At 46.1% G+C, this 19278-nt stretch overlaps 1 protein-coding gene across 1 annotated transcript in view; it reads left to right on the top strand.

Moving 5' to 3' along the window:
- The first annotated feature begins 3492 nt into the window (after positions 1-3492).
- Positions 3493-19278, top strand: part of LOC147734735 (aldo-keto reductase family 1 member B1-like) — a 231354-nt gene continuing 215568 nt past the window's right edge. Inside the window, exon 1 of the mRNA XM_086953023.1 lies at positions 3493-3630. Coding sequence (XP_086809149.1) covers positions 3571-3630 — 60 coding nt within the window. The 5' untranslated portion in view covers positions 3493-3570. The remainder of the gene's footprint in view (positions 3631-19278) is intronic.

Raw genomic sequence — 19278 nt, 5'->3', positions numbered from 1 at the left:
ACATACATGCCCTAAGGGCATGTATGTGTGTCACATGGCACTTTGAAAAATGCAAAAATGTGCATTTTTTACAAGGAATTCGCAACTTACCACCAACTAAAACTTGGTGGTAATTTGCGATTCCTTAAGGCCATTTAGCAAATGTTTTTGCCTTCCTACATTGCATTTAAGGAATCGCAAAATTTGCTATTCCTTAAATGCAATCGCAAAATAAGGAATTGCAAATTATGCGATTTCTTATTTTGCATTGGATTTTCCTTCATACATATCATTTTGCGAATTCCCATTCGCAAAGGCCGACATTCTGCGAATTTCGGCCTTTGCGAATGCGAATTTCAATGATACATATGGCCCTATGTCACAGAGTGAGCAAGAGAAGTCTATGAATCAGTCCGCAGTTGACATCAACAGTTCCAACATACTCAGCCAAGAAACAGATGAAGAAGCAAGAAAAGGAGACTGATTGGTGACCAACACCATAGGCTGGTACGACCGTCAACAGGAAAATTCAATACAGATTCAGTTATAGAAGACAATACATAACAATGAACAAGGTAAAAACAACTCAGGTGACTACACCTATGGAGATCCAGCCCTCTCCCACCCCGAACATAGCAAAAAACTGAGCATTCAGGACCCAATCACTGAGTATACAATTATATTACCCTCTCAGGGTGCATCAGCAAGGATATTCTTACAGACATTAGTAACAGATACAGGACCCACAGGGATGGTGACTCAATAATCTGTGCCCCCTAAAACGAGTTGTGAGAACAGATGTGCTGGAGTTTGGTCAGAATGGTATCCCAATAGGTAGAGATGGGATATTTACGTAACCCAAGATTGTCTTCTCTGTGCAGGGCGACACTTCCAGCTTATGCCCACGTGAACAGTGAGCATGACCAAGCTATCAGTAGTGGGGGGTTCAGGAAACTTCCAGTGTCAAGTAATAAGGCATTTGGCCACAATGAAATACAGATCTAGGAAATGAGAAGTAGCTTTGTGTTTTTATGTGTACAGTAGAGACCCAAAATACATATCGCCCATGTGTGCAGGTCCTGGTGCTCAGTGCAAGAGGACAAATTGGATGTTACACCCAACCAATGACTAATCAAACGTGGAAGCCTATAGCATATAAAGTATGTCAACATCAGTGTGTTGGCATCTGGAACCAGCAACATCAGCTCTTTTAAAATAGCGGTTCATTTTGTCTGGGGAGAGTTATGCTCTGTGCAAGATATAAAATTGACTGAGCCTAAATCTGGAGTTTCTTGGTATATTTACAGGGCATGCCCATTCCTTATCTGTGAAAGGGGCATTGCAAATCCGCTTCCCAGCGCCTATGTAAAGTGCTAAGAGGCAGAGCAGTATGCATCCGCAAAGCATCAGCAAACCAATGGACTAAGGGGTCCATTAGGATGTCAGCCCACCATCCTATTGGTCATTGGGACCGCCCGCCATAAGGGCGGGGGTCCCGTGGGGGGTATTAGGATGCGCCCGCCACTGTGGCGGGCGCATCCTGCATTTTAGCATTGTGGCAGGCGGTACTATCAGCTAACAATGCACGAATGCATTTGCATTCACAAAGCGGCAGGCACCGCGCAGTGCCTGGTGCTTTGTTAATGCAAATGCAGGGAGATACCACAGGTACCCCGGGTGTGCACACCCCACCTCTCCTTCACTCCGGGGGCCCACAGGGGACCCCCGAAGTGAAGACCGCATGCCTTTCCGTTATATACAAAAACAATGATTCTGTTGTTCCCAACAGAACCATTGTTTTTGTATATATCTTAGAACCCAGGTTCTGAGGGTCACTGGGCCACCCCATTAAATTTAATGGCATGCCTGCCACGGCAAGGCATCTGTTCCGGTCCATGCTAATATGGCTAGCGGTGTCTAATAGATACCGCCACCATGTTAGACCTTTTCTGCCCCGGTCACAAGGCGACCTTGCGACCAGGGCGGAAAAGCGGCGGACGGTCTTTCCGTCCACCGCTGTCCCCCCGCCAAACTAATATGGCGGGGAGCATTTAGGTGAGGATGGCGGGCGGATTGCCCCCGCCAGGCCGGCGGTGGCTACCGCCAGCCTGGCGGGGGCATTCCGCCCCCCATCCTAATGGGCCCCTAAGTGTCTGCCAGTCCCTATTACGTGGAGATACTGCAGCACAAAACGGGGATGACGTTCAGAGGTCTTCTACCAGCATCTCGAAGGGGATTAGGACGCCATCTCGATACAGATGCCCAGAGTGTGTATACCAGCGACATGCAAGAGATCATGGAGCTGGTGAGAAGGAGAGTCCAGCGTTAGCATCGATATGCCACCCCTAATAATAAGGGGTCGGGAGTCGATGCCTTTGAACATACTGAAACAGGTGTAGAACAGATGGTAAGCCCCATGCAGGTCAAACTGTTGCCGTGTCTGCTAAGTTCAAAAACACCAACCATTGTCTTTTACTCCCTTTTCCTTTGTATGATTATAATACTGTCATTCTGTTTCGACTTCAAACCCTTGTAAAGCGCTCTGATACCCCTGGGTCTAGCTAGCGCTAAGTAAAACTGTTTAAATAAATTAAATAAATAAATAAATACTGAGCAATCCACTGGATTTGTAAGGCCAGAAATGTAACTTTGCTATTGCCACTCCACATCTGGGCTTGTTGCAAATTAATTCACTTGCCTGGCTAGTGAAAGATCAGGCAAACACTGCAGGGATATAGAAGGGAAGGTTAGTGAAATAATACAAAAGCCTTGGAAGGACTAAAAATTTCAGGAGTGCCACGTGTCCCATCACAGAGAGCAGCTGCGTACACTAGAAGGACATCTGAGACGCAGGGACGTCACCGCGCGTGAAATGTTTCCATCAAAGAGGTCAGTTTCGTTGTGATAAACAGATACTGCAAGGTAAAAAGACGTGCTAGGCTGCCAATCCACCTGTACCTTATTCAGAGGAAAATACGTGCGTTAGGAACATCCACAATGAAGGGGAACAAACATGATTTAAACTAATTAACCCTCAAACCAGAAAGGATGGCAAATGTGCTAAGTGTCAGGGCATTATCTGGGTACAACAAAAACAGCGTATTATTAATCACATACTTGAAACCTAAAGTATCTGCCAGTGCTTGTTTTAATGCACTTACCGCTGGTGGCAGCACAGATTACAGCACCACTGAACTGATGAGGTTAAACTTTCAACCATACAAAATTAATGTGTATTAAAATAACAAAAAGCGAAATGGTGCTTAAACAGAAGATGCTTGGTTACACCACATACTTTCCATGCTACATAAATCAGTTCCCCGGACGCGTGACGTGCTCCCCCATCGCCTGACAGTCAGCGGGCTCGATTACACCACATCCCTGGCCCTTCAAATACTCGCCCCAGCCGCCTCATCCTCGTGATCACCTCGGCTGTAATCCGGAACCTTGAATGAAGCCCGAGGGCGCGCGCTCCGCTTCAAAGACGCGCTGCGCCGGGAGGAGGCAGGAGCCGCGCGTCCACCGCCACCTCCAGCACAGTCTTCACAGAAGTTCGTCTCCAGAAGAGCTGCCTCGCGACCTCCAGCAGTCATGGCCACCTGCGTGAAGCTGAACACCGGGGTTCTCGTGCTGGGGCTGGGCACGTGGCAGGTAAGGTGGGGGCAGGTACACTACAGGCAGAGGGGAACAAGCTAGGATGTGATTGCTTGAGTGCCCTGTTGGATGTGACTTGCCCCCCAGGACTTTGAGAGGAATGAAAAAACCTTGGGGGTCTCGCAAAGGCGCGCAGCCGATGTTATTAAGGGCGTGATTTAAAACGCGTGTGCTAAAAAAAATCTGTGCTTAGCATAGTGCGACGTCCGCCTGTAAATTTGCTGCGTCTGTCATTTTATCCAGCTAAATGATACAAGTAACGTTTCACCTAGAAGAAGCCAGGGCTATTGGCTTTGCCAATGGTTGTTAGTTGCATAAACTAAATAAGCAACAACTTTGGCTTCGTTGTATGTAAATAACATTGAAAATGCTACAGTTCTGAAATTATTAACTATAAGGATAGTCATTGACGTTGCATCAAAGGCACGGGTGGGACTGGTACAGTTAAAGATGTTTTTTTTCACCCTAGGATGAAGGCTAAAATGGAGAACCTAATAGGGAACCGTCTTAGCACATGCTTTTTAGAACTGCTAGTGCTGAGCACCGGCGGGACCCGGCCAACTTAAAGCCCTGAATGTGGCATTGTGCCTTCAATAGATTTGGACCCTATGGACGGAGCGTGTACATCGGGGGCGGGGCGTGATGGTAGGCTGGAAAATTCAAATTCATACAAACTTCATTGTGGTGAAACCGCAGTATTTCATGGTTAATGTGAATGAAATGCCAACATATTGTGTGCACGCTGCACTGATCACTACAACAAACGTGCCCCCAGTGATCATGGCTCTAGTGCTGAACATATGAGGTCGCATGCCTATTGTATTGTGCTAAACACGCCAATAATGGGTCATCGCAGCGCCTTTTTTGGTCCACAGGGGGCTTTGCAAACGTTTCCATCCTTCGTGAGGCTGAGTGTTGTGTGTTCGGAATGGAGGGTTTCCCCAGACAGATGCCTTCAGTTCTGAACGGGTCTGGGTCTCAAAGAGAGCCCCTCCCCACCCTAGCACTGTATCATGGAGGGATCTCGTGTGATTAAGAGATGACGTCACTGCTGCCTGGGCCTGAGGTCACGAGAGCTACCCCTCCCCAGCCCCAGTATGAAGTGGATGATGGCGAGTTCACATGTCCTAGAGAGATGGCGTCAGTGCTGAATGAGCATGGGGGTCCTAAGAATCACCCCTTAAGTTACCTCCCCCCCATGCCCAGTTTGAGGGAGTGTCGGGTCAAGTTGTAGGAGGGAGTGGGGGGCTGGTTTGAACGAACATGAACAAGCAAGGCTATGGAGATAGCCATATCGGAAGACGTGTGGGTCGATTATTTTACCTCTCTATATAAAAAAGATTCAATACCAATGACCCCACAATATGATCGCAATAACAGGCAGGTGGAACATGCACTGGTGCAAGGTAGCTTCCCTTTAAACGTAGTTATCACCCCATTAGAGGTTGAGCTAGCAATTACCCAGAGTGCTAATTTAAAGGCCCCCGGCCCAGATGGAGTTCCCATTGACTTATTTAAAGAAAATGTAGACCTTTGGGCTCCTCTATTAGCAAATGTAATAAATGCGTATAGTAAAATGGGTTTTCCTGACACATGGCACGAAGCCATAGTAATCCCAATATTTAAACAAGCATTTACAATGCAACGGTTTCGCCTTTGGAAAAGTTTGAGCTATTGGCATTATGAATGACAAACTTTTTATTTATGTGTTAGTTTTGAAAACAGATAAATAAATGGCATTGTCATTTACAATGGCAATAGCTTAATCTCTCGCAAATGCGATTTGTATTGCAACTATTTCACTTATCATTTTGCACTACAATGAAAACTGGCTTGTGCATTTACTCCTGCAGAAGAGTATCAAGAGGAGAGGCCCTGTTGCAGACCCGTGGAGTTTCAAGTATCTGTTGTGCATCACCTCATAACAAACAGCATAATTGTAAACGGGACTGAGAAAACTTTTTTTTTTTAAGAGGAGTGCCCCTCTAAAAGAAAGGCCCCGGTCTCTACTGCTTTCTTTTACAAGGACGCACTTGGTTGTTGTGAGGCGCAGGTTGAAAAGAGAAATTGCGTTGTCAGTCCTCGCCCTGGTCCAGTCAGCAGGGCCACATTGGTGCTGCCATACCCAACCTAGCGCTGCCAACTGCATGCCCAATGAACTCAGTGCAGCAACGTGTGCCCACCCTCATGCTAAAGCAAGCCACCCTGTCCTGAAGGCAGCAGCCCTGGTTCCGCCGCGGTGTCGCCGCCCTGGTCTCCCTGGTCCAGCGGGTGTCTTCCTGCTGCGCCCGCTCTCTTATCGACCAGTCAGTCACTTTCCCTCATCCGAAGCCCTGCTCCGTGCTGCACGTGTTCCTACCCCGCTGCAGGTGCCCCTCACCCGGGGCAGCTGCCCTTCACTCCTTCTGCGGGTGCCCCATTTCTGTCTCCTCGTGCAGCTGCCCTTCACAGCCCCCCCTTGCAGGAGCCCCTTTCCCTGCTGCAGGTGCCAGTGTCTATCTCCCTTGTGCAACTGAACACCCCACCCTGCTCCCCACGGTGGTACACCCCTCGCCCTGGCGAAGGAGCCTCGCTGCCTGACGCATGTGTCCTGCACCCCTCTTCCGGGTGCACCAGCCCCACTCCCAGGTGCCTCGCCCTCATCCTGCTTCCCCTCTGCATCCCCTGAGCCCTAGTGCAGAAATCTCACTCCAGGCCTCCCTCTCTCCAGCGCAGTTAGCCCTGCCCCTGGAGAATGTGCCAACTCTCCCTGTGTCCTTGGTCCATGCTGATGTAGTCCATCTCGCCAGTAAACGTGTGTCAGTCTCTGAATGCAGCTGTCCCTCATCTGCACGCGGCAGTCTCTTTTTCCCTTTCGTGCAGGCCTCCCTTCACTTGTGCAGCTCTCCCTCTCAAGGTGGTTCTCCCCATGAACGGGCCCCTCTCTCTAATGCAGCAGCCCCTACCCCACAGGTCTCCCTTTCCTGGTTGAGCGCCCCCTACCCCCTACTGGGAATGGGCCCTTCTTCTCTTATGCAACACCATGTCCCCGGAGCGGTAGTCTCTCGTCCATGTCTAGCCCTCAGTAACCCGCTGCTTTATGCCCCGAGAACAGTCGGGTCACGAGGATAATGCCCGGTGCTGAATGGCAATCGTCCGGGGGAGGCTGAGCGTGGGCGCAGCCCTATTGACTGCATTAGCTCTTCATTAAAGCAAGGAATGTTGCATCTGCAGTCAGGGCACGGGCACGCGGCGGAAGCAGACTGAAAATCCCCGCGCTCTAGAACCCTTCCGTAGGCATAACATTTACCAAGAAGGAAAGGAACAGGGCGGGAACAGACATCTTCAGAACTGATACCATCTGCATCACCGAGCATTCTAGTCGCAATATAGGCAACCCTGCCTAGTACCTTGATAAAAATCTAAAAAAAAAAAAAGTGCTTTGATAAAGGGTGTAACGCTTAATGAAACCCGAATTCGAAATATAGATGGATTAAATTTGATATGCCGGAATACATTAGACGGCGCTTTAAAGCCTTACAAATCAATGTAGTAAGCACTTTACTAATGCACACTCTCTCGCCCGACAAACTGATTCAAAGATGTTACGATCTAGTTAATTTATGACATTATTTCACCCACTTGGAAAGCTAACCAGCAGCAAAAGTGGTTTTGTTATTTAAGAGCAGCGGGAATCCCTGATACATATATTTAAAAGCTCGCGAGAAAGCAAACCCCCGAGACTCAGGACCGAACCCAGAGAATTTGCAAGCAGGGGTGCCATCCGCAGCCAGCGAATAGGTGAGCCACTGCTTGCAGCCTACTGGCAGCGTGCGGTGGGAGTCAGGAGGAAGCACGCGGACACGTGGTCTGTGCCAGATCAATACAGCACTGCACACACCTGATTTCGAGCCACTTTGGGGTCTGCCGGGAAAGGGATTGTTGATACCGAAGTTCGAGAGCGTGGCCCGAATTGACCTGGTAGAGTGGGGGACGCTAGGACCATCCGTCCTTCTAAACATAGTTCGCTCTGCTATTTTGATGCACATTCTCATTAGCACATGCATGCACAAATAAATTAAATGACGCTAAAATAGTAAGATGGACTGTGAAGAAACATTGACGCACACGGAAAATCTCAAACTCGAGAGCAGGCTGAGATATCATAGCACGCCGTATGGTGGGAATAAACTAAAGTAGCCAGATTTGGATAATTGGATTCTGCGACATATGGTAAACCTGCAGATGTCAACATGAGAATCAGAGACGTAAGAGGTGCAGCCCTCCTCAGCATCCTCCAAGTCCAGTATCTCCACCTGATCCAGCATGTATTCGAGCTCGAAATAGCGAGCATCGAGCATTGTGAACAAAATAAACAAGTCAGGTCCCGGGCCGCGCTGTGATTGGCTGACGTCACAGGGGTGTCCCGGGCCGGCAGCCAATCACAGCGCGGCCCGGGAATGACATCACGGGGGTGTCCCGGGCCGGCAGCCAATCGCAGCGCGGCCTCCATTTATGGAGCTAGCCAATGAGAGGCAGAGGCTGTGCCGACATCCCTACTGAAAACTAAAGATTTCGAACTGGGAGGGGCTGTGCCCCTCGCCAGGTCGAAACCTAAAAAGGGGACAGGCAGGACCCAAAATGCTATCGCCCTATTTCCTTGCTAGACACCCTGATGAAAGTTGCAGGAAGAGTGTTGCTAACCAAACTACAAACCTGGTCCAAAAGCAAAGGGATTCTTTCAAAATTGCAATATGGCTTTAAAACTGGTGTAGGCACTGTAGAGCAGGGTTTAAACCTGGCCCTAATAACAAACAAATACATTGGAGGAAAAAAAGGGAACTTGTTCCTAACATTCGTCGACTTATCTCGGCTTTTGATTGTTTAGACCATAGTGTGCTATGGAAAACCTTGGTTAAATTGGGGATAGATAAAAACATTCTATATTTCATACAGGAACTCTATAGAGACGCAGGTGCTACCGTCAGATACGGTAAAAATGGAGAGCGAACTAGAAAATTCCCAATAAAAAAGGGTGTTAGACAGGGTTGCATCCTCGCCCCATTCCTTTTTAATCTATACATAAATGAGGTAGCAGACTTTTTAAAGGATCTGGAAGTGGACTACCCTAAAATAAATGGCATCTCAGTACCACTACTTCTATATTCTGATGATGCGGTGATCATGGCTCGCACACAGTTGGGCCTTCAGAAGGCGCTAACGGGATTCTCAACTTTTATGAGCTCGAGAGGGTTAAAAATAAATGAGGGAAAAACATTCACAATGTCATGCACAATGAGGAAAAACATACCAGATTGCAAAACCTTTGTTAACAACACAAAGATAGCTATGACCAAAACATTTTCATATCTAGGTATTATATTCAACAACAGGGGCACATGGTCATCAGCAATATCCTCCCGGAACCTGGCCTTTTCCCGCACGATAGGTGCCCTCAAACAATTTGCTAAAAGACTGGGCAGGAAACCTGTAGATATATTACTTAAGATCTACGCAGCTAAATGTGTGTCTACTGCTGTATATGGGGCTGGCATTTGGGGACTGGCGGATTGTTCACAAATACAAACAGTGGAAAATGCCTTCCTGAGGCACCTTTTATCTGTCCCTCGTTCTACATCTATTACCACTTGCCACAACGAACTGGATAGAGTCCATATCACCGACCTGATAAAGATAGCGCCAGTGATGCTATGGTTTAAGATTTGGACATGTGATGATACAGGTTTCAACAGGGAAGTAATCCTAGACTGTCTAAATCAATCCGCTTCTAGTAAGCAGCCATGGTTAGCCTATGTGAAAAAGTTTTTGTACTCGATTGGTAAACCAGATCTCAATCTAAACCCCACATCATGCTCACAAATAGCAAAAAAAGACTTAAAATTGGCATGCCTTGACGTATTGGAGGAAAGGAGATGGTATTTAGACGGGCACAAGTCTTCTATAGTAGCCCACCGCAACATCCTCCATGGTCCGGGCCTACATGCATATCTGGCACCAACCTATTCGTGCTATCATAGAATGCTCTTGGCACGAATGAGGACTGAGTCGTTTTACAGGCTAATATCATTTCCCGCTCCGAACGATTGGTCTGCTAATTTGATAAAATGTCCGTGTGACGATGTATCTAAGCAGTCAAATCTTCACTGCATTCTCTTCTGCAAGTATTATCAGTGGGGGAGAAAAAGATATTTGTTACCACTGTTAAAAACATGGGGTCTGAGAACCTGTAAATCTGCACTAGTTAGATTGTACATGTTGCAAGACGAACTTACCATAGTGACTGCGATAAAATTCTTGACCTGCACTGTAAAATGCAGAGGGACCATGTGCAATGACTAGGACCGTAATGAAAACTGTAAAATTGTATTACATTGTGCCTTATCACATTATATAATACGTAACATAGGAGACTGAATGAATTTTATGAATTTTCTAATGAATTTTAGAACTTTTTTATGCATTTTAATGAACTTTATGTGTTCTGTCTATATGCTGTGTATTTCTATAAGAAGTCTTTAATGAGAAAAGCTAATTAGTCCGCCCATGTTTGTATTTTGTATCTGTCTGCTTTTATGGTTTTTTTGTCAAAATACCGAATAAAGCTATTTTTGAATTTGAATTTGAATTTGAACAAGCAAGGCTTTAAGTGGGCCAGGTCTCACTGGGTCTGAGCAGCAGTTTTTTAAAGGGGCCTCGAAACGGGTCTCTGTCGGGTTCTGTTTTGTGCCTTGGCACAGGCGGTCCGTTTTTTTCCGGACTGCAGTGACAGCAGACACATTATGTGCCCACGCTCACACTGCTCACTTTTCACACTGCTTACTTCTCACTAGTGGAGACGTTACGGCATGATGTCATGCCAGGTGAGCATTGTAGGGGAAGGGAAATCCTTTAAAGAGAGTCATTCTCTCTCTGGATTTCCCTTCTCTTTTTCAAACTCGGTAGCAGCAACATTGTCGTCATCAGCACAGCTCAACTGTGCCTCATGACGAGGTGAGCTCGTCATGTGCATGGAAGGGGTTAAACAACTAACAACCATTGTCAAAGCGAATAGTCCTGACTTATTGTATGTACGATGTTACTTGTTGTATCATATATTTGGATGCAATGACAAACATCAAAATACAAGTTGGGCGGCACACTATGCTAAGCACAGATTTTTAGCATACCTATTTTTAAGCCACGCCCTTAATTGCATTGGCCACGCCCTTTTGAGAGCCTCCCACAATTTTTTCATCCTGCTTAAAGCACTGAGTACAACCCACAGACTCGAGTGCACTTGTAGACACTTGCCGTCCCGAGTGCAGTAGCAGGGCAAGTTTGCTACTTTTACTGCTCAAGCTTGTGGCTTGCGCTGGGCCTGTTCTCACATGTTCTGTGCCCCGAGCTGAGTGTTTTCTTACAAAGCCGTTAGAGGCAGTTTGATTCCCGGCGCTGTTGGTCAGGTTTTTCCTACGTTGTCACTTGGAATAAATCTACAGTTTACTTCTACTTCATGTCTCTGTATCTTTCGTTTACAACATTTTGTGGCGACGAGGATGGGATTTTCCCTCTATGATTTTATTAGAAAATGGGACACAATTTACGTCTATGGAGATGGAAAATTATTTTGGTCATGTAGGTTTGAAACATTTGCGTACTTCATTATACAACCCACAAAGCAATGGCCTTTGCGAGAGGGTGAATAGATTGGTCAAGGGTACTATGCAACTTGCTTTGGCTTCGAATCGCTCTGTTAAAAAAGAAATAAAGGAAATGCTTTGGGCGTATCGAACCACTATACATCAGAACATGACTAAGACACCCTATGAACTTATGAGAGGGAGATCAGCTGGTAAAAAGTTGGTTCCAACATGGTTGCAAAATCCAGATGTAGGGGTGGATCACAATATAAGTAGCTATAGCAAAACAAACATATCTGAAGGTGACCTGGTTAAAGTGAAACCTGGTGGAAATCATAGAATGTTTAACAAATTCAGGGGGCCGTTTCAGGTTAAATCAGCAACTGGTAACTATATTAAGTTGCAAAATGGTCAAACTTGGAATCTCCGGAGGGTGGCACTATATCAAAATAAAGATAAACAACCGAATTTTAACTTGTCACAGTTAGATCCTCAAAGGGTTGTAGACAATAAGGAGAGTAGACCTATTCGTAAAATAAATTCACCTGCATATTTAAAAGATTGTGTTTAAATGTTTAGGAAAGGAGTGGATTGATTATTGTATTTTATGTATTTACACATATTTTATGTTTATTTTTGTTATTTTAATGTTAAAGGAAAGGAGATGTGTTATGTTCATGTGTTATGTTCACTTTATCCACATTTACTGCTCAAGCTTGTGGCTCGCGCTGGGCCGTGCTCACATGTTCTGTGCTCTGAGCTGAGCGTTCTCTTACAAAGCCGTTAGAGGCAGTTTGATTCCCGGCGCTGCTGGTCGGGTTTTTCCTACATTGTCACTTGGAATAAATCTACAGTTTACTTCTACTTCATGTCTCTGTATGTTTCGTTTACAACAAACTGTTTATATTGTGTGTTACTTGGGTGAAGAGCGGTACATAGGTACATGCATTCGGCAAGCCTAAAGGGCGTGTAGGGACATGAAGAGTAGAAAACCTGGATACATTTAAAGACAATTCAAAGGAAACTGCACTTGGAGCGAAATTAAAGTCTGTGGGTGGATAAGAGGTACGTTGAGGTGTGTGCATAAAACTGTGAGTTTAAACAACTGGTGAACTGTACTACCATTAACACAGCCAGTGTTGGCTGCCACCCTGGAATGACAAAGCGTTGATGATTATATGTTATATGCTGTAAAAAAAAAAACAATAAAAAACGATATTGAAATTAATGGGAATAAAAGCGTGGTTATGTTATGTTAAGTGCTCTTCTAGAGCGCTCGATTTTCAGAAAGGCGTCATGGCGCTGGCTGAGATAGCAGAAAAAAAGAGACCAAGAACAGCGATTAACAAGAGGAGAGGAGACCAAGAACAGCGATTAACAAGAGGAGAAAAACCTGTCTTCAAGGCTTTCCTAAAATCCAAAAGGTTGAGCACGGCTTTGATATATATGGGAGGGCATTCCAAGCCTTCGATGCCTCAAGCAAAAAGTCTCTGCCACCCCGGTCCGCACAGTTAGATCTGGGGACCAACACAAGTTTGGAAAAAGGCTAAATGCATTAAAAAGAGACACAATCATAAATTCATCGGAGGTCGCATGTACATTATGCCATAATTTTGACCACTAGGGACATATCTCCATCAGACTGTGTTACCTGTCTCTCAACTTATTTCTTTCCTTTGGCTTATGCATTATTAAAACCTCCATAAAGATTTATGAGCATAAACAAGACGTGTACAAGTCAGCAGAGGAGGCGTACGTAGAAAGAGAAGCTGCAGTCAAGGCAAAAGAGGGTTGAAATGAAAACTAAATTTTTTGGGTGGTTTCAGGTGAAAAAGTTGAGCATACATCCAGTGACTGCAGACACAGTCAGTAGAGTGAAGGGTAGAAGTGAACCAGTGCGAAGAGTATGCCAATAGGAGCACGGTAGTGGTAGAGCAGCTCAGAGAAAAAGCCATAGGCCCTAGCATCCCTGAAGATGCCCTTTAACGCCCCCTTCCCAGCAAGCATCAAATTCACAATTTAGAGCATCATCTATAAACCCTTCTAACCCAGCACTAGGATTGTCTTCTGAAGGTTCGCTGCTCCTGGAGTTGAAATACCAGTCCATGGTCTTGATTACACTCGCCCAGGGGAAGGGTGCCCCTCACGTACCGGTGAAGGTATGTTTAATCGTTCAACGCACCATCAGGGGTACGCATTACTTTTCTTTGTCTTATCGTCTTCGTCCTCCACCAAGCTCATTGCTTCTCTGGCACCTCATCTTTCCTACCCCCCCCCGAGACCCAGTAACCAGTCCCTACACTAGTGTTGTCAGTTTCCAAGTGGGCAGCACCTCATTCTGGGGACAGGATGTGGCATCACAGCCAGATCTGCTCACTTTGGAACTGAGGAACCAGGTTCGAGTCTCAGCGCTGGCTCAAAATCGCACACATTACTGCTGCTTCACAGAACGTGCCTCTGGGCAGTCGGTGTGTGGCTGGTACATGTGTGTTCTTGGATTTGGAGGCACATGATCACACAAGGATACTGGCCAATCACTCCCGGAATCGTACACAGCACTGCTGCTGCACACAACGGACCTCTGCAGGTAGTCGATGTGTGGCTGGCACATGTGTGTATTTGGAATTAGACCACCAGTTTAGCCTCCCCAGACGGCTATTTATAAAATCACAGAAATTTTGCATAACCTCTGTAGCAGCTGGGTCTCTGTTATATTTGTGTATTTTGTTTTAGCTTTGATAAATTCAACAATGGTACAGAAAAAGGAGTCTGCACTGTTTGCCAAAGGCTCACCAGGGATTTGACCACGCATGGTCACTGAATAACCTTTTGCTCAAAATCAGTTCATAGGAAGACGGTAATGCAGTGAGTAATATGGTCAAAATAATGCAAAAAAACACAGCTGAGCACACGCAGAGAGTGGGCCTGTGTGTGGCAGGGAAACAAGTTTATTTTGAAGAGGTCCCTTGCTTTAAATGTGCCTCCCCTGCTGCATGAAGACGGCTCGGGACAAAAATGTTTTAGTAACGGCGGTGCTGCATGCGGCTGAACAGACAACAGATTGCCTGCTACCAAAGAGCTAAAGTAAAGCTCGTCATAATAAGGTTGTTAGCCAGCCACATGGGTGACACCAAACTCCCCCTTGCCTACTCTGGTTCAGTGCCATTTAAAATAACTGTGGTAAAAACTTCACCTCTTGCACTGGTGTGATGTCTACTGCAGTTTCATATCGTCACAAGCCCATTACATCCATGTTGGTCCTGGCTATTTATTCTGATAGGTCTACTGTCCTAAGAGATTTATGACGATATTGAGGCATTTTTGTGCATCTCCTGTAACAAATACTCTTTCGTGTGGTAAAACGGGGGTTTCCTGTGTAAGCAGCTGAAGGGGAGTGTGGACTTATGAGTTGACTGTTTCACATCATTGTACAAATTGTGTTTACACCACGTTTAGGTAGGCCTCAGTTCAGGTAATCCATTTAAGTGGATGGGAAACGTGTAGGGATGTAGTCAGACCCTGAAGTTGACAGACACCTTGCACACCTCATCCACACTAATAGCACCCCTGCAGTGACTTCCAGGATTCAAGGGCGGTTTTAAGAAATGCCATTGGGCACTCACGCCACACAAACAAAAGGGGTGAGGCCATTTCTTTACTTTTGTGCCCCACCATTTCATTAACCTTTTTGCTTGCTCAAATTTGCTTGAAAATGTGCCATATGCCCAACCTTTTTTCGAAATTTTCTCGGGGGAGAACCCCACTACACCTCCCTTAGGTCGTTCGGGCTCACTTGCCACTGTGCGCTCCAATGCACATTTTACGCCTCACTACTTTTAAATGTCACCAGCCGCAACTGGTTGGGTGTCTCACTAAACATCCATGTATGCCATGAGGTACCTGGGTGAATGGAGCAATTCTCTTTATTCTGCATCTTCTTCAGATTATTCAATAGTATTCACATTAAGTGAAGTTTACATGATTTGCCCAAGATTACAAAATGTAGTCAAGTGAGAGAGTCAGGATTAAAACTCAAATCTATTGGTCCCTTAGTCAATAATTTAAGCGCCAGATCTTTTATATGAAATTGAAAGTATTTATGGTTAGTAACTCACTTCTTGTGAAGTCTGTTAATTTCCAAAATTCGGATCTTTTCATTAGGTTTTATGAGACAAGCAAACAAAAAAGAAAACAAAAAAATAAACATTGCAGATAAACTTGATACATCTATATATTTCCAATAGAACAGATCCTTATTGCACTGATGGGAGATGCCACATCGCGTAGTGCCAATCCTTCAATAACATTCTCTCTCATCTTGTTATAATATCTCTAACACTAACAAGGCCAAATCCAACAGCTGCTTGAGGGGAAGAACAGAATTACCAATAGGACTAAATTTGAACATGTCTACCCGTGTTTGGGAGCTGGAGACACCCAGCAGCGGACACAAGAGAGAAGAAGCAGGCTTGTGTGTTTTTTAAATTATCAGTTAGCTGGAAAGTGATTTCCTATGCTGCACTCTTTTTAAAGAGCACAGTCATTGGTTGGTTTGTATTTTTTATGGCTTACAGTAATCCATTGTCTCTCAGAAGGCAGAGACCTGCAGTCAGAAATAGGTTTTGATTTCCAGATTTCTCAACTTCCTAATTGAGTTTGCTGTTTAATAAAAGAGTATTATTATGAGTAACAAAGCACAGGGAAAAATTACACATTATGTGTGCATTTAAGTACTTACATTTGAACATTCACTGCCTCTGCAGCAATGCTTCAGCGATCACCTCCCTTATGGCTCTCCCTAACCCTCAAACTGAAGGGCTTATTAAAGAGGTGCTCGGATGCGCAGTTTCACAACAAGAGACTTTATGCTTCAATAGCTAGGAACAAAAGCACAGGTCGGTTCGATCTAAAGGCGAAAGCTTCTAGCAAGGAGTGATAGAGGGCTGTTTGACACGACCATTGACGATCTGCAATATTTATTTTTATTGACTATCCCAATATCAGACTAATCCCAGCAAAACAAAAAGGCATAGCCATGCTAATCTAAAAGAAGTAAAAATATGTTTGTAAATTCAACAGAAAAATACAGTGAATACAGTGTGTGTTTCTAAACTAAAAATGGCATCATCAGAGTGAGTTTGTTTCAGAAAGACAGCACACACAACATTTAAACTAAAAATACTTCGTGTGGTTGAAAAACAAAAATACCGTCAGCTGAATGCGTTTGCTTTGGAATGCCAGCATACCCAACATTCCAAAACAAGCATTAGGAAGGCATTAGGGCTCGGGTTTGTTTTAAATTAGAGATAATGGCATTGTAAATGGAAATGTGTTTTAGGCACTCTGCACTACCACTCTGCACTCTGCACTACCAATCTGCACTCTGCACTACCAATCTGCACTCTGCACTCTCAATCTGAACTCTGCACTCTCAATCTGCACTCTGCACTCTCAATCTGCACTCTGCACTCTCAATCTGCACTCTGCACTAGCACTCTGCACTCTGCACTACCAATCTGCACTCTGCACTCTCAATCTGAACTCTGCACTCTCAATCTGCACTCTGCACTCTCAATCTGCACTCTGCACTCTCAATCTGCACTCTGCACTAGCACTCTGCACTCTGCACTACCACTCTGCACTCTGCACTACCAATCTGCACTCTGCACTCTCAATCTGAACTCTGCACTCTCAATCTGCACTCTGCACTCTCAATCTGCACTCTGCACTCTCAATCTGCACTCTGCACTAGCACTCTGCACTCTGCACTACCAATCTGCACTCTGCACTCTCAATCTGAACTCTGCACTCTAAATCTGCACTCTGCACTCTCAATCTGCACTCTGCACTCTCAATCTGCACTCTGCACTAGCACTCTGCACTCTGCACTAGCACTCTGCACTCTGCACTACCAATCTGCACTCTGCACTCTCAATCTGAACTCTGCACTCTCAATCTGAACTCTGCACTCTAAATCTGCACTCTGCACTCTCAATCTGCACTCTGCACTCTCAATCTGCACTCTGCACTAGCACTCTGCACTCTGCACTACCACTCTGCACTCTGCACTACCAATCTGCACTCTGCACTCTCAATCTGAACTCTGCACTCTCAATCTGAACTCTGCACTCTAAATCTGCACTCTGCACTCTCAATCTGCACTCTGCACTACCACTCTGCACTCTGCACTACCAATCTGCACTCTGCACTACCAATCTGCACTCTGCACTCTCAATCTGAACTCTGCACTCTAAATCTGCACTCTGCACTCTCAATCTGCACTCTGCACTCTCAATCTGCACTCTGCACTAGCACTCTGCACTCTGCACTACCACTCTGCACTCTGCACTACCACTCTGCACTCTGCACTACCACTCTGCACTCTGCACTACCACTCTGCACTCTGCACTACCACTCTGCACTACCACTCTGCACTCTGCACTCTCAATCTGCACTCTGCACTACCAATCTGCACTCTGCACTACCAATCTGCACTCTGCACTACCAATCTGCACTCTGCACGACCAATCTGCTCTCTGCACTACCACTCTGCACTCTGCACTACCACTCTACACTCTGCACTACCACTCTGCACTCTGCACTACCACTCTGCACTCTGCACTACCACTCTGCACTACCAGTCTGCACTCTACACTACCACCCTGCACTCTACACTACCACTCTGCACTACCACTCTGCACTCTGCACTACCACTCTGCACTACCACTCTGCACTACCACTCTGCACTCTGCACTACCACTCTGCACTACCACTCTGCACTACCACTCTGCACTACCAATCTGCACTCTGCGCATTAATCTGCACTCTGCACTACCAATCTGCACTCTGTGCATTAATCTGCACTATGCGCATTAATCTGCACTCTGCACTACCACTCGCACTCTCACTCTGCACTCTACACTACCACTCTGCACTCTACACTACCACTCTGCACTCTGCACTACCACTCTCCACTCTGCACTACCACTCTCCACTCTGCACTACCACTCTGCACTACCACTCTCCACTCTGCACTACCACTCTGCACTACCACTCTCCACTCTGCACTACCACTCTCCACTCTGCACTACCACTCTGCACTACCACTCTCCACTCTGCACTACCACTCTGCACTACCACTCTGCAATCTGCACTACCACTCTGCACTACCACTCTGCACTCTTCACTACCACTCTGCACTCTGCACTACCACTCTGCACTACCACTCTGCACTACCACTCTGCAATCTGCACTACCACTCTGCACTACCACTCTGCACTACCACTCTGCACTCTACACTACCAGTCTGCACTCTACACTACCACTCTGCACTCCACACTACCACTCTGCACTCTACACTACCACTCTGCACTCTACACTACCACTCTGCACTACCACTCTGCACTCTGCACTACCACTCTGCACTACCACTCTGCACTACTGCACTACGCACTACCACTCTGCACTACCACTCTGCACTACCACTCTGCACAACCACTCTGCACTACCACTCTCCACTCTGCACTACCACTCTCCACTCTGCACTACCACTCTCCACTCTGCACTACCACTCTGCACTACCACTCTGCGCTACCACTCTGCACTCTGCACTACCACTCTGCACTACCACTCTGCACTACCACTCTGCACTACCACTCTGAACTACCACTCCCGGGCTGCCACACACGACGGGGGGGGTGGCTGAAGCCCGGTGAGTTCAATGGGTGTTGCGCGCCTAGTGCATCCCTTATACCACCTACGACACAATTAGGTCACAATTATTAAATTAAATACATAAACTCCAGATTCAAATGTGCCTGTCTTTTTCTGTCACACTTGCGGTTCCCATCTTTCCCTGCCTCTCTATTTAAGGTTGGTTTGCATTTGTTCATGTTCTCTCCTACTGTGCTCTGTTCTCTGTCTGTTCTTTCATCCCTCCGTTTCCCTTAACAACAGTTTCTGCCTCCATGACCTTCGCTCTGTTTTGCCCTTTGTTTCACCTTTGCCTTTTGTGATTTATTTCTGC

This window comes from Lissotriton vulgaris, chromosome 1_2 (genome assembly GCF_964263255.1).
Source record: "Lissotriton vulgaris chromosome 1_2, aLisVul1.2, whole genome shotgun sequence".
NCBI lineage: Eukaryota > Metazoa > Chordata > Amphibia > Caudata > Salamandridae > Lissotriton > Lissotriton vulgaris.
The sequence above is the reverse complement of the archived record's forward strand: the minus strand, read 5'-3'. Positions and strand labels throughout refer to the sequence as shown.